At 47.3% G+C, this 26,227-nt stretch overlaps 1 protein-coding gene, 1 long non-coding RNA gene and 1 other non-coding gene across 3 annotated transcripts; 1 reads left to right on the forward strand and 2 right to left on the reverse strand.

Moving 5' to 3' along the window:
- Nucleotides 1-2,521: 2,521 nt before the first annotated feature.
- On the forward strand, nucleotides 2,522-10,582 carry LOC129634379 (uncharacterized). The gene is made up of 3 exons (XR_008705601.1): nucleotides 2,522-2,577; nucleotides 4,285-4,469; nucleotides 10,447-10,582. It is a non-coding gene; the product is annotated as an uncharacterized LOC129634379 (long non-coding RNA).
- A 689-nt stretch (nucleotides 10,583-11,271) lies between these two features.
- Nucleotides 11,272-14,708, reverse strand: NFKBIA (NFKB inhibitor alpha). The gene is made up of 6 exons (XM_055556550.1): nucleotides 14,363-14,708; nucleotides 13,622-13,730; nucleotides 13,068-13,278; nucleotides 12,585-12,673; nucleotides 12,200-12,460; nucleotides 11,272-11,836 (listed from the first exon to the last, which is right to left on the reverse strand). The coding sequence occupies exons 1-6, from the start codon at nucleotides 14,587-14,589 to the stop codon at nucleotides 11,789-11,791; spliced, it is 945 nt and encodes a 314-aa protein (XP_055412525.1). The 5' UTR covers nucleotides 14,590-14,708; the 3' UTR covers nucleotides 11,272-11,788.
- A 9,079-nt stretch (nucleotides 14,709-23,787) lies between these two features.
- Nucleotides 23,788-23,898, reverse strand: LOC129634668 (U6 spliceosomal RNA). Its single transcript, XR_008705838.1, has one exon. It is a non-coding gene; the product is annotated as a U6 spliceosomal RNA (small nuclear RNA).
- Between the last annotated feature and the right edge of the window lie 2,329 nt (nucleotides 23,899-26,227).

The following is a 26,227-nucleotide window of genomic DNA, read 5'->3' on the forward strand; positions in this document are numbered from 1 at the left end:
CAGGATTAGAAAAAAAAGTGCTGTTGCAGCACAAGTGTTCTTACTAACCCACTGCCTGCAGAAGGGAGACTGGCTCTGTGAGAGGGCACTGATTTAGCAACAGACGTAAGAACTGAGCAAGCACATGCCCTTTGACCCAGTACTTGGCCTTGTGAAACACCTCCCTAAGTATATAACCTTAAATGCGTAAGATGCTCTATATTCAGCATCATTTCAAGTACTAAAAGAAGGAAATAAGCTAAATATCTAATGTTAGAGACGTGATCAGGTCCATTACAATAGTCACTTGTTGAATGTTACGCAACACAGTCTGCTGACTGTGATGATGCTGAGCAGGAGAAATGAAGGCATGGAACAAAGCCTAGAGCGTGATGACCGTTATACAAATGAGAATGAAGTCAACTCTGCCAAGACTGGTACCAGGCGCTGGGTACGTGCCATTTAAGTATATGAAAGTGTACATGATGCATCAGGTGCCACAGGTGGTGGTTAAAGGGGGTTTCTGTTTTATGTCCAGAGTCCTATTTCATTCTGAAAGGAGGAAAGTATTGCAAGTAAAGATCACAAAATGTGATATGCCTGGAGGGGAAATGCTTTGATTGAGATGTACCAGTGTGATGGAATCAAAGGAGGCGTGCTTAAGAATCCTGGGGAAGATGAGGAAGGCGTTCTGCAGGCTGAAGAGGAGTTGGCCAGCTGCAGCCAGATGAGTGGGCCGCTGGGTGGGGGACAGAGGCCTTTTGGGCATAGGGACCAGAAGGAGCAAGGGTGTACAGACAGACTGGGAGGTCGGGCAGCCAGGGTCCGCTTATAAAGGGCCTTGTGCCCACCCAAAGGACCTTATGCTTCATCTTGAGGATGCTGGAAGGCTCAGTCAGGGGCTCTATGAAGGTCAGCTGGGGTAGAGAGGGACCCAAGGAGGCAGGGACCATCCTGAGGAGTGCTGGAAGCTCGGTGGTCAGCCCACCAGTCACTCACCTGCCATGGCAGGCTCTCCCTCTCGTGAGCAGGAGCATCAGATCCAGTTGGAAGGTCCTGGAGCTCAGAGATCCCTGGCAAGCCCTTCTGGGCGGTCACGTTGGAGAGCAGTATCAGGAGAGGAATAATGATGGTCAGAGGTCTTGGCAAACTACAGTCAGTGGGCTGGAAATATGGAGCAAGGGGAATCTAGTTGTCATTTTCGGGGTGTCCACTGCCCCGTCCTAAGAGCACTCTGACCCCCTTTTTGGAGATTGCCTCATCCCTACTTCCCTCAAAGAGAGCCACGGGGGCCAAATCCTTCCAGCTCCACCCCTACCCCAGCCCAGTCTTGACAGGAATGTGGCCTCTGCCTGGTCAATCAGATGTTTTTGCCCAGGACTTCAGATCCTGAGTGAGTGAGCTGAGGGCAGCAGGTGGTTAGAAGTCATTTAGGGAAGCAGCTACAGGAGAGGTGACTGCAGCTTTGGCGTCCTGGCCGTGATCTTCTGGCTGACTAGAGCCCTCGATTCCTGACTTTGCCAAGTCTGGACTCCCTGGTCTCTTGTCCATTTTGTGATCCCTCCATCCCCTGTGGGCTTCCACTAGATTCTCCTTTGCTTCAAAATTAGCTAGAGCTGGTTAATGGCTTACAGACAGAGAACAGGGCCCAAATCAACCACTCATCTGATGTGTTGATGTATTGGTAATTGGGAGCTGGTTGGAGTACCCCACACTTCTCTCTTTGCAGTACATCTCGTACCTAATTCATCCCCCATCACCTCCAGCCAGATCTGTGTTTTCTCGCCGCTGGACAACTGCAGCAGCTTGCTAGCTGGGCTCCCATACAGCTCACTGTGCATCCTAAACTCTACTGAGTGTCCCTGTTGCACTTCGCCCTGTGGCTTCCCTGCTCAGGAGCCTAGTGTGACTCCTGATTGCCTGTAGGTCCAGTCCCGATGTGCATAGCCTTCTGTAATCTGGTCTTGCCCATGCCATCTGCCCATAGGAGCTCTGTGGTCAGGCTCCAGGTGGGCACCCACCTTGGCACATTCTGCTGCTGGAAAGCCTTGTCCTTGCTCATCTGTCCAAACCCTGGCAAGAATTTGGGGCTGAGAGTTGGCTCTCTGGATCTGGTTCAATGCCCTCAGGAACTTGCCTTGGTGAGGGGGTGGTCACTGACCCTCCCCGGGGGTGCTCCTGTTATCTGTAGAAGGCCTGGGATGGTTGCTGGTGGTTCCTCACAGTTCTGAATTGAAGCAATACTATTCAAGACCCCTTCTCCTGCTCCGTTGTTCACCGTTTTTCTTCTTGAGGCCCTTTTTCCTTTCTCCATGCCTTTTTCCTCAGTACTAGGATTTTAAGGCATGCTCAACTAGGGGTTAATGTTTTTGAGAACAAACTAAAAATGGGAATAGTTTTTTCTTTTCCTGATAATTAAAGTAATAAATGCACAAAGTAGAGAGTAAAAGAACTCTCTCTCCTGAAAGTTTTAAAGTGTGATAATGGCACTCGAGTTATACATTAAATATACAGTGTTTATCTTTCAGGGATAAATACTAAGATATTTAAGGATGGACATATGATACGATGACTGGTGTTACTTCTAATGAGATGGAGGTAAGGAAATGGAGAGGCATAAATGAAAACAAAATTGCCCATGAGCTGATAACTGAAGCTAGAGATGAAAGTTCCTTTTAATATTCTACATTTGTATATATTTGAAATTCTCCATAATAAGTTACCAAAAACCCCTAAAAAACCCAACCACCCTGGAATCCAACCCCCCTGGAGATAACCCCTATTAACTTCTTGGGACATTTGTCTCTCAGTTTTGACATCTGAACCCACTTCTTACATTTGGGGGATGCCCTAAGTTGAAGCAAAAATGCCAGGCACTCACGTTCCTAGCCTCCCTTGCACGGGCACATGACCAGGCCTCCAGCAATCACACCCTTCTGCCTAGACCTTGAATCACAGGCTAATAATGATGGGAGGGATTGTGTGGAATCCATTCCAGCTGGAGTGGAACAGGCCAGGCTGCAGTGATGAGCTCACCAGCTCTTTTCTCTTGACTCTTCATACTGATGGGATTACTGTGCAAACTGCTCTGTGAGGTGTCTTTTTTCCTCTTCTACTTGATAGCATGTGGAAGTGTCTTTGAGAGTACACAGACCCCCTCCCTCCTTCATTTTTACAAACACAGTTGATGCTGCTACAGGACCAAGTGTTTCCTCCTCCTTACCTTTGCTGCAAGTGGGTTGGTAGAGGGAAAGGAAGGGTCATCATAATATAAGTTCACTTTCCTCTCAGTGAGGCAGGGTGGGGACTGGGTCAGCTGGAGGGTGTGCCCGGTCAGCTGCCGCCCCTCATATGGGCTCCTGGCAAGGCCCCAGGAGAGGGGTATTCCTCACACTGTATAGGCAGGTTGTACTCATGCCCCGAGCAGCTGGCAGCCTGGCCCACTGCTGACCATGGGAGCAGAGGTGTCGCTTTCCACGGCTACATGAGGCTGATGGAAATCAGGAGCCTCCAGCTCACACCCAGGCCTGTGCCCACAAGGACCTTTAGTTTCCCACTTCGGGTCAGGCACCTAATTCAAGGTGTCTCCTAGTCCAGCCCTATGGCAGCATTTGTGGGTCAGGTCTGCACTGAATGGGCTCCCCTCCCCATCAGGGGACCATGTTCCGAGGATTAGACGGGCTGGGTGAAGGTGGAGCCCTGGGGCAAGTGACAAGTTCAGGAGGGGCACGAGGGAAGACTGGATACCCCAGTTTGTCTTTAGAAGATCTGGTTCCTCAGGTCCTGGGTGACCCTGAGAGGTGGATGAAGGAGGGGTCCCTCTTGGAGGGGACGCCCTGCCGTAGGGAGGGTTGTCAGATGCCTCTCAATGCTGCTGATGTGAGTAATCCTAATAGCAGGAGCTGTCAGCTCCTGAGCCCTTGATACACATGGGGCACTTTTCCAAAGCTTTACGGACACCATTCGTGATGGTTAAGCATCATAGCAACTCTTTGAGGCAGCTGCATCGCCCCGCTTTACAATGAGAAACAGAAGCATAGAGGTTTGGCACTAACCCAGGGTCGCGCGATGGTATAGACCCAGGATGGGATCCAGGCTGGTCTGAACCTCAAACGGCTGGGCAGTCATGCTGGGGGTGGCCTCTGAGCTGACAGCCACCGAAGGTGGTATCTGCTGGTCCTTTGAAAAGTGATCCTTGAAGCCCCCTTCCCTGGAGCCTCACAGGCGTTTGGTCACTGTACCCATGTCCTACCCCGAATCAGCTGGAAATGTGTTCTAAACTTAATCATAAATTGCTTTGGACAGGGTTTCCTAGTAGGCTTGGAGGAGGCAGAGCTTTCTCTCTCCTTCACTGGTGGGTGCCTGCCATTTGGTCTCAAGAATCCTCCAGGGACAGCCCCTGAGCTGGATCCGGTGTCTGGAGCTTCCCTGGCAGCCGGAGGCCACCCACACTGAAGCCTGGCATGCCAAGACTGTGTCCACAGTTCTGGGTGAGTCTCCTATGTGCTCTGTCAGTTACTTTTCAAACACTCCTAGGAGGTACCTTTCCTGCTTTTCTGATAAGGAAATTCTCTAAAATAAAAGTACTAGTAACAAGTAACTTCTCAGAGTTAATAGGGGTTTACGTGGCCGGTGGAGCTACTTGAGGTTAAACAGCAGTATCAGTGGGCAATGCCAGTGGTTGAGGATCTTCAAGTATCTTCAGCAGATGAGGAGGCACCCAGACCAGTCTGATGAGAAAGAGCTTTGGAGGCAGAAGGGGTGAAGTTTGGGTCCCAGCACTGCCCCTCTTCTTGGTTGCATCACCTCAGACAAGTTACTAAACTCTGAACCTCAGTTTCCTCATCTACAAAATCGGGATAATAATTCTGCCGTCACCCTCCTCCCTGTAGTGATCATGTATATAAAATGCCTGGCATATTGAGACATTATATCTATTATTATTAGTCAGCAGTAGCTGGATTACATGGGTACTTTGTAGTGTGGATTTGTGATTGTATCTAAAATTTGTCAATTATGGGTGAAGTGATGGAACATGTAAAACTTGTTGTTTGATCCCCCTCCGCTTCCTCTGGGCTCCCTGGGTACAGTCTCCTCTGTAAACTCCCTATTGGCCCACCCCTAACACTCACCTGTCATTGCTCATAGATTCATGTCCTAGATTTTTAGTCTTTTTAATTTATCAAAATGTGCCTGTCATTTGTCCTTGTATTCCTCAGGACCTCTAGGCCTAATGGCTAATCAGTGGAGGCTGAAATTACCTGCTCCTGCCTCTAGTTTACTGTCTACATTAACGTGACTTTATTCTTCTATTGTTCATTGCGATAAGTTTGCTATTCTAGGACATTCTTGCCCAGACAAATAAACTTGGTTGTTAAATTACAGAAATTTCCTGAAAGACCCATCAGCTCTTTAACAGGAAGCATCAACAGATAGTGCATGCTGGAGATACTTCAAAACCCTCACCTCAAAATCCTCACCTTGCTGTTTTCAACCGCAAACTGCTATATCAGGAAGTTGCCCCAATCCTAGTCAAGCCCTTGAATGGAAAGACCTGTTTTAAGCCACATTTGAAATTCTCATTGAGATATATATGCCCTTGCCTCTCCCCGCTCAGGGTGCAGTGGGAACACGGGTAGAGAGCCAAGTACAGAAGTTCCCTGGGGACACTGTTGCTGCATGCCTTGGGAAATGCTGCATACTCAATGCTGCATACACCCCATACAGACCCTTCCCCGGTGAATCTGCCGGTGGGAGAGTCGTAGTTCTAGCCTCAAAGAGGCGACAGCTTTCTATTCCATATGACTTGTTAATTACATGATATTTGCATATCTATAGTTTAGACCTCACCAAGCCAGAGGTTTACTCAGAGTTACAAAACAAGGAAGAGAGCAACTGAGTTAATTGCAAATACACATAAAGGTTTTTGGAGCCCGAGCTACCCCACTGGCTAGGCTCCCTGTGATATGCCATGTGGCAATGTGCTGCCTGGACAGTTGCCTGCTAAGGATGGAGGTGGAAAGTCATTCAAAGGAGAACTGTAAAAACCAGCTTAAAACTGAATCAACACTAGAGCATTTCACCTGAAAGAAGATCATTCACTGGTCTTTGAAAGTTGCATTTGCTTGTTTGTTTTGGGTTCCCCTGGAGATGAACATTAAAATACTGCAAAGTTTTTAAATGTCTGACCAAAATATCTAATGTGGTGACTTTGGGTAGACCTGGCTTTAGTCAGGAACAAACATAGACCACACAACTGGAAACTCTTGGAAGGAGAGACATGCCTCATTTCCTTTTATTTAGAATCATATGAAACTTGATACTGAACATCCAGAGGAGATGAATTAGGATTCGGGTCCAAATCTGCCTCAGTCCCATGCGATTGTTTGGTTTACTGAGGTTCCCCAAGGTCTTACATCTATCTTGTATGCTCTGCATTATTATGGAGTTTTTATCAGATAATCTTTCATTAAGCAGCCCATCGAAGTTCAAACCATCCTTAAGTAATATTTTTCCAATTTTGAAAGGACAAAAGTAGCAAAGGTGTAAGAAATAAAATCAGAATTGATGACCTGAAGTCATTTAGTTAATAGGAATCTCCATGCATGTTGGGAGCTGCTTTATACCACAAGCTGGGAATGTGAACCCAGAGCCCACCCAAGCCTGGAGCTTCCATTTACTGGCTGTGTGACCTGAGCTGAGTTTCTTAACATGGCTGTGCCTTAGCTTCCTTTACAAAAAATATGAAAATAATAATAGTACCTACCTCACAGAGTAGTTTGAGGATCCCAGGACTTAATATTTATAAACCACTTAGAATGATGTCTGGCATAGAGCAAGTACTGTGTACATGTGTAATATTGAATACATAAAAGTAAATTTAGGGACTTCCTGGTGGTCCACTGGTTAGAATTCTGAGCTTCCACTGCAGGGGGCAGAGGGTACAAAAGGAAACTATAGCAACTTAAAAGCTTTCCAAAAATTTATCTTCAAATGGCTGAATGTTTTCCATATAGACTCTATTCAGTGAATTTCTGAAATTAGGAAACATGAAATGCTGGCAACGTTTAAGGGGAAGCGATTCTTTAAGGTCTTCCCGGATGCATTTTAGTCAGTACTTGTTAAAGCTTCTCATGTGCCTTTTTTCTATTTTTTTGTTTCTTGTTTGATTTTTTTCTTGTTAAGGTATCTCATATTCTGATAAGGATATTGTGGGGACTTTGTCATAGGGAAGCCAACCCCTCCTTCCCATCGTCTCGAAGGTGGCCTGGTCAGGGCCCCTCCAAACACGCTGCAGCAACCTCATGAAAGGGACAAATAACCTTCTTTTAAAGCCAGCTTTTCTTCTTCTTGGGCTTCCCTTGTGGCTCAGCTGGTAAAGAATCTGCCTGCAATGCTGGAGACCTGGGTTCAATCCCTGGGTTGGGAAGATCCCCTGGAGAAGGGAAAGGCTACCCACTCCAGTATTCTGGCCTAGAGAATTCCATGGACTGTACAGTCCATGTGTACATGTATACAGGGTTGCAAAGAGTCGGACACAACTGAGCGACTTTCACTTTCTTCTTCTTAATTAGTGAATTATTCACCAAGTGCATTTCCTTCATGCTTTTGTCCTTTTCTTAGATCTCAGGTGATCACACTTTTGGCCTTGCATTGTATCAGCTGCTTTCCTTATTATTAATACACTTAATAATAATACACTTAATCTGGTTCGATGGCAGATTTTTTTGCCTTGGCTCCTATTTTAATGTCAGCCCTCAGGATCCAGCCCTTCTTTTCAAAAGACTCACATTGCCGGATGCCAGATCATCCTCAGGAGCAGCTGCAGAAACGCTTGTCTAGGTTTGTCAGTGGTACCCAGAGGGATGGTCGAGAGTGCTGGCTTTAATAAATAACCAACATAACATTGTATTCAGAATGTTCCTCAGAGTGTGGTCCCCAGGCCAGCAGCACAGGCCTTGTTTGGGGACTTGTTAGAAATGCAAGTGTGAGGCCAGCCTGGGACCAAATGAAATAGAAACTGTGCTTCAACAAGATCTCCAGGGCACAAAAGTGCACATTCGAGCGCACGTTGAGTTTGAGAAGTGCTAGACTAGGGAAAGGGGCAACAGAGGATGAGATGATTGGGTGGCATCACCGACTCAATGGACATGAGTTTGAGCAAGCTCCAGGAGATGAAGGACCAGGAAGCCTGGCGTGCTGTAGTTCATGGGTTCACAGAGTTGGACACGACTGATCGACTGAACAACAACAGACTAAGGCATGCGGATCATTTGTCATTCATTCCATTGCTTTCAGGCTCAGCTCTGGAATCTCAGAGCTCACAGAAATGCAAAAATGATCAGTACAGTGTGCTGTGGATGCTTGGTTTAATCCCATCCCAGAAGTTAGTTTTGTTCTGAGCACAGCTTTGTTTCCCGTAGTTGTTGAGAGGGGCCCACTGGTCACTTGGGATATAAGAGGATAGTTCTGGCCTGGGGAGCAGATAGCTAACTAGGGTGTAATCTCTTGGTCCGCCTCCCCTGCCGCATTCTGCCCTGGGGGCCTCTGATCTGAGTTCACATCACATTCTGTGCCTCATCCTGTCATCCTCTCTTCTATGTACTATCTTTCTCTCCACCTGAGCAAGGAGCTCTTTGAGACAGAGGCCATGACTGGTTCCTTTTTGTGTCTCTTGTACCTAGCACAGGGCCTGGAGAATAATGCTTCGTCATGCATTCCCTCTAGGAGGGAAACACACATGAGCCATCCAATTTCAGTTTCTGTGATGCTCCCTTAAAATGGGGAAATGAACTGGGATATTCTTGTCCAGGTCCCAGAGGTTGGGGAATGCTTCTTGGGTATGTTTCTGACTGTAGTTCCACTCTGACCTTTCTTGCCAAATGAAACTTCAACTTTACCTAGGGCGAGTTGATGAAAATCGGGAGGAGAGGGGGCGAAGCAAGTACATCTCACTGACTCAGTTCTAACTGTAAGCACTTAATCACTTCCAGTAGCAAATGAAGTTTCAATGCAAATGCCCCCCGGCACCCGGCCTTGACATCTCTAGGCCCCACGTGAATGAAAGTCTTCAAATTGCTCAGACTGGAGTTTGTCCCATCTTTAAAGAAAAACCCTTCCTTCTGGAAATGACTTATCCTGAGGATGAGGCAGGCAAAAGGAATCAAGGAACTAAATTCAAGGAAGTTGCTGACATGATTTTTATTCCTCTCTCATACCACTTCCCTTCTCCCCAAGGCTCCTATACTTCTACCTGTCTTGACAGGACCTTTGGCTTCTTGGAGAAAATCAGAGTGCACAGAAGGCTGCCAGTCTGTTGAATTGTTTTCTTTGAAAACTTGGGTTCTCATGTGCTTAGAAATTTGCAACGGAGAAAGTCTAAGGAAGATTTTCCATGGATTAGAATGTTTCAGTTCTAAAATTTTTCTTTAGGAAACTCCAGGCGCCAGCCACCAACCAGTGGTATGAAGGTAGGGTAGGTTTAAAAAAGAAAGAAAGAAAGGAGATGGAGGAACAGGAAGATGATCCACTAAGGCCAGCTACTTCCAGGTTTATGCAGACAATGGAATCCACTTTGGAGATTAGGATCCAGAAGAGCAGAAAGATTGAATGAAGCCAAGAAGGTGGAAGGCTGGGCCCAACTGGGTCAGAAGAGGCCCTTCTGTGCTGTGAGCCTGGAAGGTCATGCCTCTCCACATAAGCCCGTCCCCAAGGAGGCCAAGGACAGGTGGGCCACGTCTGTTTGTGTCATCTCTCCAACACTCTAGTGCAGAACCGGAGTGACTGGTACACTCAACCATGGGGGGCAAAGAGGCACGTCTGACTGAGACCTGCTAAGGGAATCATTCCAAAATTGGGAGCCAATTTCCAACCTTTGTTCTTTGAGATTGGAGGTGGATGTCCCCACCCCTCACCACTCTGACCGCTTGTGTGTGTCAGCGGAGGGCTGAGCCTGACATTCATGTGTTAGACCATGTAACACCTGTGTTCAGGCGCTCTAAGAGGGACAAGGAGTTTCCGTGAGGGCCCTGCAGCACCTGAGAGATGAGACAGGTAGAGGGGCCACCACAGTGCTCAGCTCCAGATGACTGAGGCTGCAGGAGGGGGATAGAGCCGGCTTTGACCACATGGTCCAGTCTACAGCAATACTCTTTACATATGAAAGATTCAGGGGGTATTGGCCCCTTTTTGGTCTAAGAAGATAATTATCATATTCACTTCACTGTGACATCATTTATGAGTCCAGAAAAGGACAACATAAGGGAAGAATAATGTCCTCTTAGGCATAAGCCAAGTACATGAGTTGTATTGATTGATACACCATTCTGCATTTTATGCAATGCTATAAATTTTCCTTTACTCCTCTTTCTGTCTAGGCAAGAGATGCATTTTAGGGATAAAAACTTTGATAGCGTCTAAACCTAAACTTCACAAGTTACTGATTTCTTGTGAAATTATCTTCTGTAGGATCATTCAGGAGAATCAGACTGAACTGATGAAAAGACCCCGACTTTGTCAGTTTTATCCTGCAGCTGCTAACAGTACAATAGGCTGATTTGCAGGTGGATGGTGCTTAAAAGCTGTTAACCACTGAAGATAAGAGTGCATTAACTAAGTTAACCACCTGTCTGTCCTGAAAGGTGACCCCAAACAGGACATTCTCTGTGGACTTGTTCCTTCCCGTGTGAAATACAGGATGTTGTGCAACGGCTTGCATTTTTTTTTTCAGCACTAGGTGCCTGGGACTCTGTTATGATTTTTGTGCGGATAGTCTTGTGCAATCTTCAGATGGTCCAGTTTGTAAGCGAGGAAACACAGGCCCAGAGGTGGGCACCTGCTAACACACATTAGCACGGCCCTATTCCTAAGCCCCCGTCCTCAGGAACTTCTCATACAGGAGATCTTTCCCGGCTCTAGAAAATGTAAATTTCACAATACTACTCTTGGCCAAAATAATTTCCTAAAGCGGAAGGTCTTGGAATAGCTTAAACCAAGAAGATGAAAGCAGGCGACAATGAAGAGCCTTCCAGCTGTAGGCCAAACAGCCTGCCCGCCCCAAGCCTGAGACTGATGTTTCCTATCACCTTACAACAGCCTCCCTCCCACGCACGGGGCTGGGGCTGCCTGCAAAGCCCAGCTGGGAGGCTGGTGTCGACAGTGTGAGAAGCTGCTCTGTGAGAGGGTTCCGTGGCTGTGGTGAGTTCTCCCACATGCTCTCCACCTCCGCCTCGGGACTGAATGACTCTCAGTGTAGGAGACCCACAGCAGCCCAATGAAAACGATCTGGATAACTCTGTTTGTAAAAATCTGTTTAATAAATATACATCTTAAAAGTACCAAAATAATTACTGACAAAATACACTATGTACACTATTTACAGGAGGGGAACACACACCTTGACAGGTAGTGACTTTTAACCCCACCCCCCCGACCGGTTTAACAACACACCTGATGGTTACACGTCACTCAACTGGCGCAGCCACAGAATCCATGGTGATTCAACATAAGCATAATAAATAAGAGTCCTTTCATCAAATTTTGAATAACCTTCCCCCTGAAACCCCACCAAAGGTGACATTTAAAAAAGAGGTTTTCTCTGAATTCCAATGATCTTTCTTGCCCCCTCTTCCAGAGTTCACAAAAATGACAAACTGAGGGTTAATCCAGAGTAAAATGTTCCAGACCAGGCAGTGTGGTTATAAGTACACCCCTCCCTTTTTTTTTTCTTTTTTTCTTTTTTTTTAGAAAAATAAAACTCTCTATTTGTACAAATATACAAGTCCATGTTCTTTTAGCTTCTTTCTGAAGCTCATAACGTCAGACGCTGGCCTCCAAGCACACAGTCATCGTAGGGAAGCTAAAAAGAGGAAAAAAAGGCAGGTTAAACTCGCAGGGCTTTGCCAAGGGTGCTGGGATGATGGGGAGGGCTGCTACTGGAAATAACTCAAGTGTTCTTGGACTCCATTCTCTATACACTGAATGTAAATGAATTTCCTGGGCTGAGGGAGTTTTCCTTTAAGGATCCTCTCCTTCAAGAAGAGCAAAAAAAAAAAAAAAAGACATGCTCTTGGGATTCTGCTTACACATACTCAAGCTTGAGAGGCTCATTACATTGAGACCCTCAGGATAAGGAGGAACTCTAGGAGCCTTAGAAGGGGGAGGGAGAATGGCCTCTCTTCTTCCTTCTTGCAGAGCCATGAACAAGTTAATTGGGACTCACCTCATCCTCTGTGAACTCTGATTCGGTGTCATAACTCTCCTCATCCTCGCTCTCTGGCAGTGTCTGAAGGTTCTCTAGGGTCAGCTGGCCCAGCTGCTGCTGTATCCGGGTGCTGGGGCGGCCCCACGTGAGCTGGTACGGGGAGTAGCCCTGGTAGGTGACTCTGTTGACATCAGCCCCACACTTCAATAGGAGTGACACCAGGTCGGGATTCTGCAGGTCCACTGCCAGATGGAGGGCAGTTCGGCCATTGCAGGGCTCCTGGAACCATAAGGAATTCAAGATGCTTACGGCTGAGTTTGGAAGTTCTGCCTGCAGCAAAAGCCCTCGCACTGAGGACCAGGCTGGCCTGATAATACCCCATCTGAAGGTGTGAGGCACTCACCTGAGCGTTGACATCAGCGCCCAAGGACACCAACAGCTCCACGATGCCCAGGTAGCCATGAATAGAGGCCAAGTGCAGACACGTGTGGCCTAGAAGACCAAAAGTAAGACAGTATTATAACCACTTGTTTCAACACTCATTTCTCAAGCAGAAGCTTTCACCTATTCTTTTTTTTTCTTAATTTATTATTTTCAATTGAAGGATAATTACAATATTGTATTGGTTTCTGCCATACATCAACATGGATCAGCCACAGGTATACATATGTCCCTATTCTTTTAAGGGACACATTCTTCTTAATTTGAAGAGCCCAGAATCTGGGTTCTGAATGGACTTTAGAAAGGCATCAACTAGGCCTTTATATATGTTTTCTCCATCTTTCACATGTTGAGAGCTTAGTAGGCCTTGCCTGGACTCATTAAGTGCCTGCCTCCCCCGTGTATACCTCACCTGCCCTCTCATGGGCAGGGCAGCCAGACTTACCATTGTAGTTGGTGGCCTGCAGGATGGAGTGGAGGTGCTGGGTCCCCCGGGGCTGAGTCAGGACTCCCACACTGGCCAGGCAGCCCTGCTCACAGGCAAGGTGTAGGGGGGTATTTCCTCGAAAGTCTCGCAGCTCAGGATCACAGCCAGCTTCCAGAAGTGCCTCAGCGATTTCTGGCTGGTTAGTGATCACAGCCAAGTGGAGTGGCGTCTACAAACAGAAGAGGGACAGAAAGGATGAGCCATGGATCCAACCCACCATCTGTGTTCCCTTGAACCCCAGAGAGATCCTGGTTGTGGGTGCTGCTTTTCCCAGGCGCATACCAGGGGCAAGGCAAAATACCAGAGGCCCCAGATGGGCTTCATAAAGGCCTCTCCAAATCAATGGAATTTTCTGTTCTAGAATACTGGCTGACGCAGGTGTAAAAGATCAGGGTAGATAATGACCAAATCTTTGTTAATCTAGAAATCATGTGCAAGACCCGGTTTTATCTAGGGGTCAGAGCATCACGGGGTCAGAGCAATAGGGAGAGTACGCGGCGGGAGACCAGTACCTGCTGCAGGTTGTTCTGGAAGTTGAGGAAGGCCAGGTCTCCCTTCACTTGGCGAACCACTTCCATGGTCAGCGCCTTCTCTTCATGGATAATGGCTAAGTGCAGGAACCTAAGAAGAAGAGAGGGAAAACCCCCAGGGCTGGTGAGTGCACTGCGTGGGGCCCGGGGAGGCGCGGCCCGCGGGGGATTGCGCAAGGCCGGGGTTTCTGGAGGCCGAGGCCGCGGTGTTTTCCGCGAGGTTATTATGAGCTGAGTGTTCCTGGCAGGCGCCCAGGGACTTTCCGGGCCCCCCCCCGCGCTCGGCGGCGGGCGCCGGCCAGACCGCCCCGCCCTCTCGCCGGGCCGGAACGCCCTGTACTTCCCCTCCCGGCTGCGCGGCGCCCGCCAGCGGGGCAGAAACTCCCGCCCCCCTTATGCAAGCGGGGACTTCGCGTCCCCGCCGCCGCCCCGCCTCCGGCCGACGGGACCCGCACGGGGGTGTGCGCGCGGGGGGTGCGCGCGGCTGTAACGCAGAGCCGCGGGACCACGGCCCCGGGAACCAGCGCCAACCCCCGACCACTCCCCACCCCTCAACTGCCCCGGCCCCCGCCATCACCCGGCCCCGCAGGCAGCCGTGCACCTTTGCACAGCCTCGGGGTCGGTGCACGAACCCCGGTGCGCGGCCGCCGCGCGGGCCCCGCGCCTGGGGCTGCAGGCCCGGCGCCTCCACCCGGCCCTGCCACCCGGGCCTGCGACACTTACGAGTCTCCGTCCTCGGTGAGCTGCTGTTTCCAGGGCTCGGCGCCGCGCGGCGCCTCCTGCGGCTCGAGGCGGATCTCTCGCAGCTCCTTCACCATCTGCTCATACTCCTCGTCCTTCATGGAGTCCAGGCCGCTGTCGTGGCGGTCGTCTAGCAGCCGCTCCTTCTTGAGCGCGTCCCGGGGGCCCTCCATGGCCCAATCTTGGCCGGGCTCGGCAGGCTGGAACATGGCGCGGTGAAGGCTCGGGTGCTGCTCCCCAGGTGCACGGGCCGCGGGCTGCGCTGCGCGCTGGCTGCTCTCGGAGTCGCGGGCGGGCGGGACGACGGGCTAGGGCTGTTGTGGGCTCGGCAGCGCCGCCGCGGCGCCCTATAAACGCTAGCAGGGGATTTCTCCGGGGCGGGGTCAGGCGCGGGGAATTTCCAAGCCAGTCAGACCAGAAAAGAGAACTGGCCTCGTCCTCTGCTAGGGGGAAAAAGAAGCCTAAACCCTGCGCCCGGGTTCATCAGAGAAACTCCCTGTGATGAGCCACTGGGGTCATGTACAGGGAACTTTTTGATGAACGCTGAGTGGCTGGAAAGTCCTCCTGGCCGGGCCCCCTCCCCGGGTACTTCCCTGCAACCTGCACGCAGTAATCCTGGCCCTCTGCAAGAAGCTCTCTTTCCCTGGGTTTTCCCGATTTGATCGATTTGATTTAGGGTCGTCAGCTGCTGACATCCCAAAGACGCAGGCCTGCAGGCTGGTTCTTCACTGGGGTTTACCGACCTGCAGGTCTTTTCCGGTTTTTTTTTTTTTTTTTTTAATCTTTTGAAAACGCGAGTGGAAATGTTGGCCGGGTGTAGGGATTCACTTCCCCAAAGCTCTCTGCGGGGAGGACGCACTGATCGGTGGAAGGTCGGCTGCCTCTGCCTTCCTGCCAGTACCAGGCTCCTAGCATTGTAGGCACCGGCTGAATAACCACCCCCAGCCCACTCTCCACCCCGATCCTCGGGTAGAAGTTTCTAAAGCTTTTGGCATTAAAAGCGTAAATGATTGGGGAACCCTCAAATCATTTCTTCGGGATTAGCAATCCTGTTGACTGGGGGAGAGGCAAGCACTCTGCCCTGTATGCAGGAAAACGGTGAAAACAACCATGGTATTTTTCAAGGAAAGCAAAGTATGAATCTTTGTAGCAGAGGTTGTAGATCCTTTGCAATAAGGAAATCATTATGGAGGTCGGGTTCCCCGCTCGGCGCTGTGTGGCTGCAGGGAACAGACCGTGAACCTACTTCTGGGTGCTCCACTGGGCTACTTTGCAGAAGCTTTTGGGGAACGTGGCTGAAGAATGGGTAGAGTAGTGCCTTATCCAAGATGGGGCCTTATGGACGGCTAAGAAATTAGCTGCCACGCATAGTGCAGGGGGCTCAAGGCAGCCCAAGGTGCCCTTCATCCTGCCTCTGCTGGCTCCTTGCTCTCCTGCCTGGGAGAGACCTGCATGGGCCCCATGCTTGCCGTATGGGTAGCCACTCCAGGCTCACCACCCTCCTCTCACCTGCAGAAATAGAACCTAGGCTCCCTGCCCCACCCCCACCTCCTAGTCAATGAGCGGTATGCATTCATCTATTTCTAGAATTGGTCCAGGCAAAATAAAGAAACTTGGGTCAGAGTTCTTCAGAATAGGTCCCAGGAAGCCTCTGTAGTTTTGCAGAGATTTCTGGTGATCATTGCAATCATCTTCAGCTTAACTGATCATGTACTGCTGCTGCTGCTAAGTCGCTTCAGTCGTGTCCAACTCTGTGCAACCCCATAGATGGCAGCCCACCAGGCTTCCCAGTCCCTGGGATTCTCCAGGCAAGAACACTGGAGTGGGTTGCCATTTCCTTCTCCAATGCATGAAAGTGAAAAAATAAGGTGAAGTCGCTCAGTCGTGTCCGACTCCTAGCGACTTCACGGACTGCAGCCCACCAGGCCTCTCTGTCCATGGGATTTTCCAGGCAAGAGTACTGGAGTGGGTTGCCATTGCCTTCTCCGACCATGTACTAACCAAGCCTTATCTGCTCCTCATCTCCCCTTTCCATTCCCCTACCCCCAGTGTCTGAATGTAGGGAATCTGGGTCAATGAGAGTGAGAGACAAAATATGAGGGGGAGAAAAAAGTAAAATCAAGAAGTAAAACTGACGGGGTAGTAATGGTCATATATTAAAATGAAAACTTCTCAGGGATAGAATCCATATGTCCTCTGCAGGCCTGTGATACACAAATACGTAAGTATTAGGCGAGGTGCAATGTATTAGGCTCTAGGAGACCTCAGTTCCCAGCTCTACCTCTAATTACCTGCATATTAGTTGGAGAAAGTAGCTGCCTTTGCTATGGGATACCTGCTTTTATAATAAGATTGGGTTTAATGCTGTTTAGATTTTTTTTCCAGATTAAAAATTGTATTACTTGATCACAAATGCTCGTGTATCTTTGCTTAAGGGTGACCACGGCTCTTATATCATGGTATACATTTTTGAAGGGCTCCAACACTTTCTGCTATACATTGTTAGTTCTCAGAACTAATCTTGTAAGCAAGGAACTATTGTTCCCACTTTCCTAAAAAGAAACAGATGCAGATAAATTTGCCTGGACATTCCATGGCAGTTTATCTAGTTTCTATCCCAACCTGTTTGGCCAAAACAGTCATGATATTAACACTTTTGAAAACACTTTGTGAAAATGAGACTGAATACACTATAATTTGAAAGATATGCAAAGTATTTTCTACTCCAATTGTTAGGTAAAATAGAGAGTAGATGTTCCCCCATCTACTCTCTATTTTCATATATAAAAAATACATTTAAAAGGTACAGAAATAGCAAACTCTGACTGCCCCACTTACAAAGGTACCTTAAAAGACAGTTGTCAGCTGCAGGTTTGAAAACGATCATTGAAAAAAACTATGCCTAAGTCCAAAGTATTTCAGGAATATGTTTCTTTGCACCTCCTGTGATGGTTTTCTGCAGCTGCTGCTGCTGCTGCAGCCTTGGGCAACTGGGGGGTCTTTATTCCTGATTGTTTAGTGTGACACCTAGTGGTAGATTCAGGCCTAGGTAGTCAGTGATTTGTCATGGCGCCTTGGAACTTCTGAAAAGACCCTGATGCTGGGAAAGATTGAAAGGCAGGAGGAGCAGGGGATGGCAGAGGATGAGATGATTGGATGGCATCACTGACTCAATGGACACGAGTTTGAGTAAACTCTGGTGATGGACAGGGAGGCCTGGCATGCTGCAGTCCATGGGGTTGCAAAGAGTCGGACATGACTGAGCAACTGAACTGAACTTGGAACTCTTGGGAGGTGCTGAGCCTTGATGATCTATCTCTCTAGTGGGGATTCCCAAGGAGGTACCTTTTGTTTTCCTGAAACCAGGGAGACAGTTTTGGGTAATGTGATCCAAAAGGTTTTTCTCTGTCATATGCTCTAAACGGTGTAAATCAGCAAACATTACAGTTTGGGTGACAGAGAACATACTGGGGAAGTCAGAAAACAGCAACAGATGGAGCAGAAGACAGACAAACTGACTTTTGGTTTAGAAAGACCTTTATACACTTAAGAGTCCTCCCTACCTCACTGTGAAGAATTTTAGCTAATCTTGACCATTTTAAAGATGTTAAAACCTCTTAAAGTCATATTAAAGCCTTTTTTTTTTTTTTTTTTTTTGGCTGTGGCAGGCAGCTTGTGGGATCTTAGTTCTGTCCCCACCTCTCCAATGGAGAAGGCACTGGCGACCCACTCCTGTGTTCTTGCCTGGAGAATCCCAGGGATGGAGGAGCCTGTTGGGCTGCCGTCTATGGAGTCGCACCGAGTTGGACAAGACTGACGTGACTTAGCAGCAGCAGCAGCACCTCTCCAATTGGACCTGGGCCCCAGCAGTGAACTCCTAATCACTAGACTGTCAGGGAATTCCTTTCTTTTCTTTTCTTTTTTTTTTTTAATATAAAAGGCAAAAGAATAAGTTAGGCTTGAAGTGGCTCAGGAGCAGCCCTGGGGAAGCAAGCATCATGGGTAGGATGGCCAGTGATGCTTGCTTGCTTCACTGGCAGCAGGAGCCACCCCCATGGGAAAAGGAACACCATTAAGGCCTGGGGGCTGGCTGCAGGCACTTCGTGTGCTCTTCCTGGGTGGGGAATGCACAGTGTGGACTGAACCTCCTGCCTGAAGTGTCCGGTGGCCTGGCAGCGTAGGGATTTTTCTATAAGTTCAACCAGGTGGTCCAGCATATTTGACTTTTCTTAACAGCATGGGCAGGGTGTCCTGTGTCAGTTGCCAAAACTTGTTTTAGCTCCAGCAAACCAAGCTCCTGAAGAAGGCTGTCCATGGCTCACTGCGGCCAGGCTGGAAGAGGGAAGAGCTATGACAAGAGCCCTGGAGGGCAAGCAAGACAGGCAGGCTGCTGATGGATGCCCCGCTGTGAAATTCTGAATTTATATTCTGCCTCGAATCCCAGTCTTCTTTCCTCCTGTGGTGGTTAGCAACCACTTCTGTCCATCCCTCTCAGAACCTGGGGCTCCCATGCTCTGGAGCATTTTTCATAGAAAAACAGCTGTCAGGACTTTCGCAGTGATGTGAAAATAAGACTGTCAAAGCCTTCAGGGGTTTCTTTAGCTATAAATCCTGCAGTTTAACAGGACTCAAAGTTTGAAAGGGTCTTAAACTCCTCCCCCTACTTTCCAATAGGGCCCAGGCAATTTTTGTAGATGGATGAAGCTGGCCACATGAGTCCGAGAGGGAATGGTGACATCTCTGACTGAAAGTGTCTGTCACACTCAGCTCAGATAATTTTTGCCAAGCAGCACTTGAAGTTCAGCACTGGAATTCCATTATTAAAGAAAAAAAAATCAGAAAATGGATTTTAATGTGAAAAATCTCAAAGCGTTGTAAAAAACCAAGCAAAATGCATTTCTGCATCCTTTGACTAAATCGAGCCTCTAGGCCCTGAGTTTATAACCTCTTTTTCAGCCAAGGTATTATGTTACTTTGGGTACTTTGGGGCAAGGCACCTGCCTTCGCCTCCCTTGGCAACATCAGGGTTCTGCTCTTCTGTGTAACTGTAACCAGGGGCTGAGAGTGGAGTGTGTCCTTCCAGAAAGCTCCATCTGCCCCTGCAGGTAGGGCTGGAATCACTGGAAGAGAGTTCTCTCTTCTCCCCCAAAACTTTCAACACTGTTCTGTAAAATAAGTTTAACAAGTTCAACAAAACTCCTATTTTTCTTACAGAGATTACTTAGGTTTTTAAAAAATACTCATATGGTTTCAATAAACCTCTCCTTGAGGTGTTCCTGCTCGGCAGGTCTGCCTGTTGGATAACCAGTTGCTGCCAGGGATGGGGGTGGGGGTGGCCAGCACATGTTATCTGTGGCCAGAATTCCTGGTTCTCCCTTTCGGCTGTTGGCAATAACCAAGCTACAGGTGTGAGGGTGGTTCATGTTCTGCTGTGTTCAGGAAGGAGGACTTGGATTAGGGAGGGGGTGGAGGTTTAAAAGCACGTTGCTTCTTCTGCATGCCTGTATGTAATTCACTCTGAGTTCAGTCAGGGCACAAGGTGGCAGAGCACCGGGGCCTCCCCACAGGACCTGGGACCTAGGAGAAAGGAGGTCCCCGCTCTTGGTACATAATCAGGGGAGGAGGTCATGATCCCTCTCAAGGTCAGAGCACCTCCAGAAGCTGTATGGGGATGTAGACTTTTTTTTTTTTTCCTGTGTGGTCTAAACTTTTGGGAATGGTTTAGGTCAAAGGTAAACAGAATCATAGCTGCATCACAGATAATCATAGATTTGCTTCAGTTTATAAATGGAGTGAAGAGTTAGGAACCTTAATCCTTAGCCCTTTCTTGTAATCACCAAGATAATGTCTTGCCCAAACCTCCTTTTTGACCCTGTGTTCTCTGGAGTAGAGCCCCAGCTAAGTATTGGATAAGTATTAAAAATCAAGATGTGTCTTGGAGTCTTCTCTCTGAGGCTGTTAATGACGGATACTTATAAAAAAAATTGATTCTGAATGTTACTCTTAGGCTTTTTATTTTTAATTTTTCAATTGAAGTATAATTGATTTACAATATTGTGTTAGTTTCAGGTATATAGCAAAGTGATTCATATATGTACATATATAATGTATATATTTCATATTATTTTCTATTATATTTATTATACTAAATATTGTTCCCTGGACCAAACAGTAAATCCTTGTTGCTTATCTATTTTATATGTAGTAGCGTATTTTTGTTAATCTCATACTCTTTAGGCTGATTTTTAGATGCTGAAAACAAATGAGACAGAGTAAGAGGAAGGGTTCCAAACAGAAGCCGTGAGCAGGGAGAAAGGGGGAAACTGATGTGGGACATTTTCCCTTTGTTGCTGAGTCTCGGCCATCAGAATCCAGTCCCATGACTGTGACATATTCCCTCTGGATAAATCACTCAGCTGGACTCCGAAATGCTCATCATTTCCTATATCCCACGGCTGTTTATATAGGCCACAGTTCAAGGATTATTTTAACCAAGAACACCGACATTTTCAGCAAATGAGGTAAATTTATGCGTCACCAAATCTTTAATGCTAATATTTGAAAAATGGGCCATTTAGAAGAGAATATAAAGAGCACAGGAGACAGGGAATCGGTGTACCCCTACGCTCACTGATTGAAACTCAGGAGGCTGGGGGAACATGCTCAGGGGTGAGAGCAGGGGTGCCAGTCTCGGTAAATAATCTATACAAATGTGATGATGGAGAGACGCAGGGAAGCCCACGTCCAGCCTGGTGACAAGGTAGGCTCTGCTGTCTGGAAGGGCTCAGAGTCACCCCCAGGTGGCCAGGGCATCAGGGAAGGAGGGAGAGGGAAGGATGAGTGTTCACAGGAGAGAGAGGAGCAGCAGCTGGAGTTCAGGGTTGGGTACAGAGCCACAGTGGAATTTTCCTGCTGGAATGGCAAAATCCAGACAGGATGAGGTGCTCAGTATGGATGGTATTGTCTGCAGCGACATCTTCAGGCCGTCCGTGGAATAACTTCTCCGAGGAACCACATTTTCTTAAGGATGGGATTTTGGGCAAGTTGGGTGGAAGATGTGCCCAGAGACTGGGTATTTAGGTGTGACTCTAATGCATCATTTATCACAGTTCCCCGGAAAGCTGTGCATACTCCTGCCCCTGAAATCCCTCTAGCCGATCAGTTCAGTGTATCCTCCTTGTGATATGACTCCAACCCGTGTCCTTCCGTTTCCATTGTCCCCACATTACTGTAGGCCTTGTTTAATGACAGTAGCCTCTCAAGTTATGTATACTAAATTTACTGAACACTTACCACGGCTGGCACTTGATGTACTTTATCCTATTTAATCTTCAGAAGCGTTGTCCTAGATGGGGATCGTTCTCTGTTTTGAAAGGTTAAGTCACTTACCCAGAAAGCCAAGCCAGCATTCAGACCCGTCCCCTGTGCACGCTCTGACAACGTGGCTTGACTGTTCCTACTTAGAACTTTTTCAAAAGTAATGGCACAAATTATGTGCTATATTTTCTGTAGTAATAAAAATGCGTAAATACAGAACTTGCACTTCGTTGAAAAAGTGGTTAAAAATTCAAATAGTATCAGAGGGTTACGATGAGACAATTACATTTCCTTTCACTTACACACATTTATGTCCTGTTATTTCCTGTAACAGGACCTCTAATGACTTACCATGACCTGCAGGACAGAGTCTTGAGCTCCTCAGGCAGGATTCACAGCCCTCCAGAGTTAGAGTCTGCCCAGTTTGGCCACCCTGGTCCCCATTTCTTCCCAGCACCACCATTCTGCTCCTGGGGATCTGGTCTGTATTGAGATATCTCCTCTGCTGTCCCTCCCTGCCCAGGGACTGGCTTCCTTCTACTACTTCCTTGCCAGGACCTTCCCTTTCCAAGAGACTTGCCCTCCGTTCCTTTCCCCAGAGTACTCTGCCCAGCTTTGAATCCTTCTGATTCTTATGGCCTGGCTTGTACATGGGGTCTGAGGTCACACGTTGACTCGTACTGCTTAGTTATTGCTTGGTGTCCCCTTTCGACTCTAGTTGGACACAGAGATCCCTGCTGGGAGGGGTGGAGAAAATTCATGTCTTCTGTGTTTCTTTTGTTCAGTCCATTCTTTAAAGTGCAAGTATCCTCTTTTCAGAGCTAACATAATGGTTCTGTTTAAATGGTAGTTTAAAAAATCTTATTTATTTATTTTGCCTGTGTTGGGTTTTAGTTGCAGCACTGGGGCTTCTATCCAGTTGTGGTGTGTGGGCTGCAGAGCACTTTGGGCTCAGTACTTAGTGGAGCGCAGGCTTAGTTGCCCCATGGCATGTGGGATCTTAGTTCCCTGACTGGGGATGGAACCCCCTTTCCCTGAATTGGAAGGCAGGTTCTTAGTCCCTGGGCGACCAGGGAAGTCCCGATACTTGTTCTTTGACTCTTCTTCTGTTAATACCTCATTCTTCATCCAATCAACTCTTCTCTGTCTGGAAACTATCTCAAGAGCTCATCTGGTCCAGCTTCTGCCGTGGAGTATGGTGTTACCACTCTCATTTTACAGGGGAAGGAAGCGTTGTGGAATAAAGACTATGAGGAGGACAGGGGGCCAACCCAGAGCCATTCTAGAACTCAGCCCATTGGGGGACTGGAGCATTAATAAGAGGAGTGAAGAGACTGCAAATAGACCTAGATGGTGCCTCACTTCTCTTCTTTCCTCTCTGCTCCCTGAGGGTACCCTCTAAGGTAGGACCCAGGATAAAGAAGAAGGCAGATGACTCCTCCTCAGAGGAGTACAGAGATAGATGAGGTATAGAGATATCTTCAGTACAGAGACAGATGAGGTCCTGGAAGCTTGCTTATGATTTAGTCCAGTTCCTCAGCATAAGAGATCAAAGAGTAAGTTGAGGCAGAAGCTCTAGGTTAGAGGAAAGATAAGCATTTGCCTAGAATATTTCCCATGGCAGAAATCCCTGGGGGACATAATGGAATGAGGACAATAAGGCTGAATGGGAATCAACCTAGTTGATTGAGAGGTTGCCCAGCAGGGCCGTGCCTCATCAGAGCTCCCATCAATGGACTGCAAGGCTGAAGGCCCGTGGACACGTGGTTGGGTTGGACCCAGTGGAGGGGTAGCTGTCCTTCCAGGGTGATCTATTAGAAGCAGGAACATTTTCAACACAAAATATATCTCAAGAGCTTGACCTTGTATCACAAAGCACACAGCAACTATTTAAAAAAAAAAAAGTCGCTCAGTCATGTCCAACTCTTTGCGACCCCATGGATGATACAGTCCATGGAATTCTCCAGGCCGCAATACTGGAGTGGGTAGCCTTTTCCCTTCTCCAGGGGATCTTCCCAACCCAGGGATTGAACCCAGGTCTCCCCCATTGTAGATGGATTCTTTACCAGCTGAGCCACCAGGGAAGCCCAAAAAATATAGAATGCTTCACAAATTTATGTGTCATCCTTGCACAGGGGCCCTGCTAATCTTCTCTGTATCATTCCAATTTTAGTATATGTATGGCGGAAGCGAGCACCAACCAACATAATCAGTACTTAAAAAGCCCAAGAGCGATAGATGGTGTATCATATACCTCATTCAGGCAACATCTAGAACAATTCATTTCCCAGATGAGTTTTCCTTCAAGAGCAAATCCTAGTGAGGAGTTCAGGTCATTCAATGCAGGCTCTAAATCTCAAGAGCCGGATCACAGAGAACTTCATTCAAATAATACGACATATGACCATACACAAAACAGTTTTGTAAAAGAAGCACAGGGAGGCTTAGATGTGTTAGATGTCAGGGCATCTTTGCAACTTTCCACTGTTAAAGGTTTTTACCTTCTCACTTCAAGTCTGTCTTCTCACTTCAGGTCTAGCAGTTCATCAGGCCAGCCCTGGGTGATTCATCTTGGCAGCAGCAGGATTGAAAATTAACATAGAGGTGCATGAGAGGGGTGCTGTCTGTAGGGTGTTGAAGGAGGCTAAAAATAGGTGGGGGTTCCTGGGGAAGGCTCTTTCGTGGCCACAGGCACCACAAAAGGAAAACTCACAGGGGAAATCTGCCCACAAGAGAAGACAAAAGCCCCCGCCCCTGTCACCCCTTTTGCCCCACAGGAAAAGCTCGAGGTGACAGTGAATTTGGTGCTTTCAAAATGTCACAGCCCTCACAGACAGGCTGGCCTTCCTTCTTACCCCAGGCCTCCCATCAGAGTCTGTCCTGCCGAGCAAATTTGCTTTCTTAGTTCGTGATCCGGGATCCAGCACGGACATCTGTCCCTAACTGCCTGCAGCTACGTTTAGTCAAAGGACGGGTTATGCTAAAGGAAATGTGACATATTAACACGCTTGACTAATACGAAGAAAGCAGATCCCTAGAGAATAAGTATTGTGTATATAAAGAAAAAAATAAACGTTAATTTGTCAAGCATTTATTAAGCACTTTTCTGCCAGGCACTGCTGGTGTCTGAAGACACCAAAAAAAAAAAAAAAAAGGTTCCTGGCTGTTAGGGAATTTATAGGCTGGTGGGGAGAGAATCAGATCCAGGAGTGATTTGAGTAACGAGTGATAAAGGCTGAGGTTGAAGTAAGAATAAAGTGTTCTGGGAGCATAGAATAAGAGAAATTAAGGCAGGCTGCGAGGGTTGGTCAAGGAGAGTTGTTTGTTTGTTTGTTTTTTAACTGAAATAGTTGATGTATAGTATTATAAAAGTTACAGGTGTAAAATATAATGATTCACAATTTTAAAGGTCATGCCCCATTTATAGTTATGATAAAATATTGCCTGTATTCCCTGTGTTGTACATATATCCTGGTAGCTTATTTATTTTATACACAGTAATTTGGATCGCTTAATTCCCATACCCCTATATTGCCCCTTTCCCTTCCCTCTCCACACTGTAACCACTGGTTTGTTTTCTGTGTCTGTGAGTCTGTTTACTTTTTGTTATATTCACTAGTTGGTTGTATTGTTTTAGATCCCACATATCAGTGATATCATCCAGTATTTGTCTCTCTATGTCTGATTTATTTCACTCAGCATAATACCCTCCAAGTCCATCCATGTTGTTGCAAATGGCAAAATTTAATTCTTTTTTTTTCCTGGCTGAGTGGTATTCCATTGTGTTGTATTCCATATATATGGAATATATATATATGCACACACACACATATATATATATCAATCCTAAAGGAAATCAACCCTGAATATTCATTGGAAGGACTAAAGATGAAGCTGCACTATTTTGGCCACCTGATATGAAGAGCCTACTCATTGGAAAAGACCCTGATGCTGGGAAGTTTTGAAGGCAAAAAGAGAAGGGGGAAGCAGAGGATGACATGGTTAGTAAGCATTACCAACTCAATGGACATGAATTTGCGCAAATACCAGGAGATAGTGAAGGACAGGGAAGCCTGGGGGTCACAAAAAGTGCTACAAGACTTAGCGACTAAACAACAACAAATATATATACACCACATATTCTTTATCCACTCATTTGTTGTGGGCCCTTAGGTTGCCTCCAAATCTTGGCAGTTGTAAATGATGCTGCTGTGAATATCGGGGTGCATGTATCTTTTCAAATTAGTGTTTTCCTTCCTTTCAGATATATACTCAGGAGTGGAATTGCTGGGTCATATGGTAACTCTGTAGTTTTTTGAGGAACCCCCATACTGTTTTCCGTAGTGGCCACACCATTTACATTCCCACCAGCAGTGTGAAAGAGTTCCCTTCTTCCCACATTTCCCCAGCATTTGTTATTTCTCTTCTTTTTGATGATGGCCATTCTGACAGGTGTGAGATGATAAAGGACAGCTTTTAAGGGACAAGTGAAAGTCAGTTAGAAAAGCGGGGAGAAGGACATACCAGGAG

This window comes from Bubalus kerabau, chromosome 19, assembly GCF_029407905.1.
Source record: "Bubalus kerabau isolate K-KA32 ecotype Philippines breed swamp buffalo chromosome 19, PCC_UOA_SB_1v2, whole genome shotgun sequence".
Classification (NCBI taxonomy): Eukaryota; Metazoa; Chordata; class Mammalia; order Artiodactyla; family Bovidae; genus Bubalus; species Bubalus kerabau.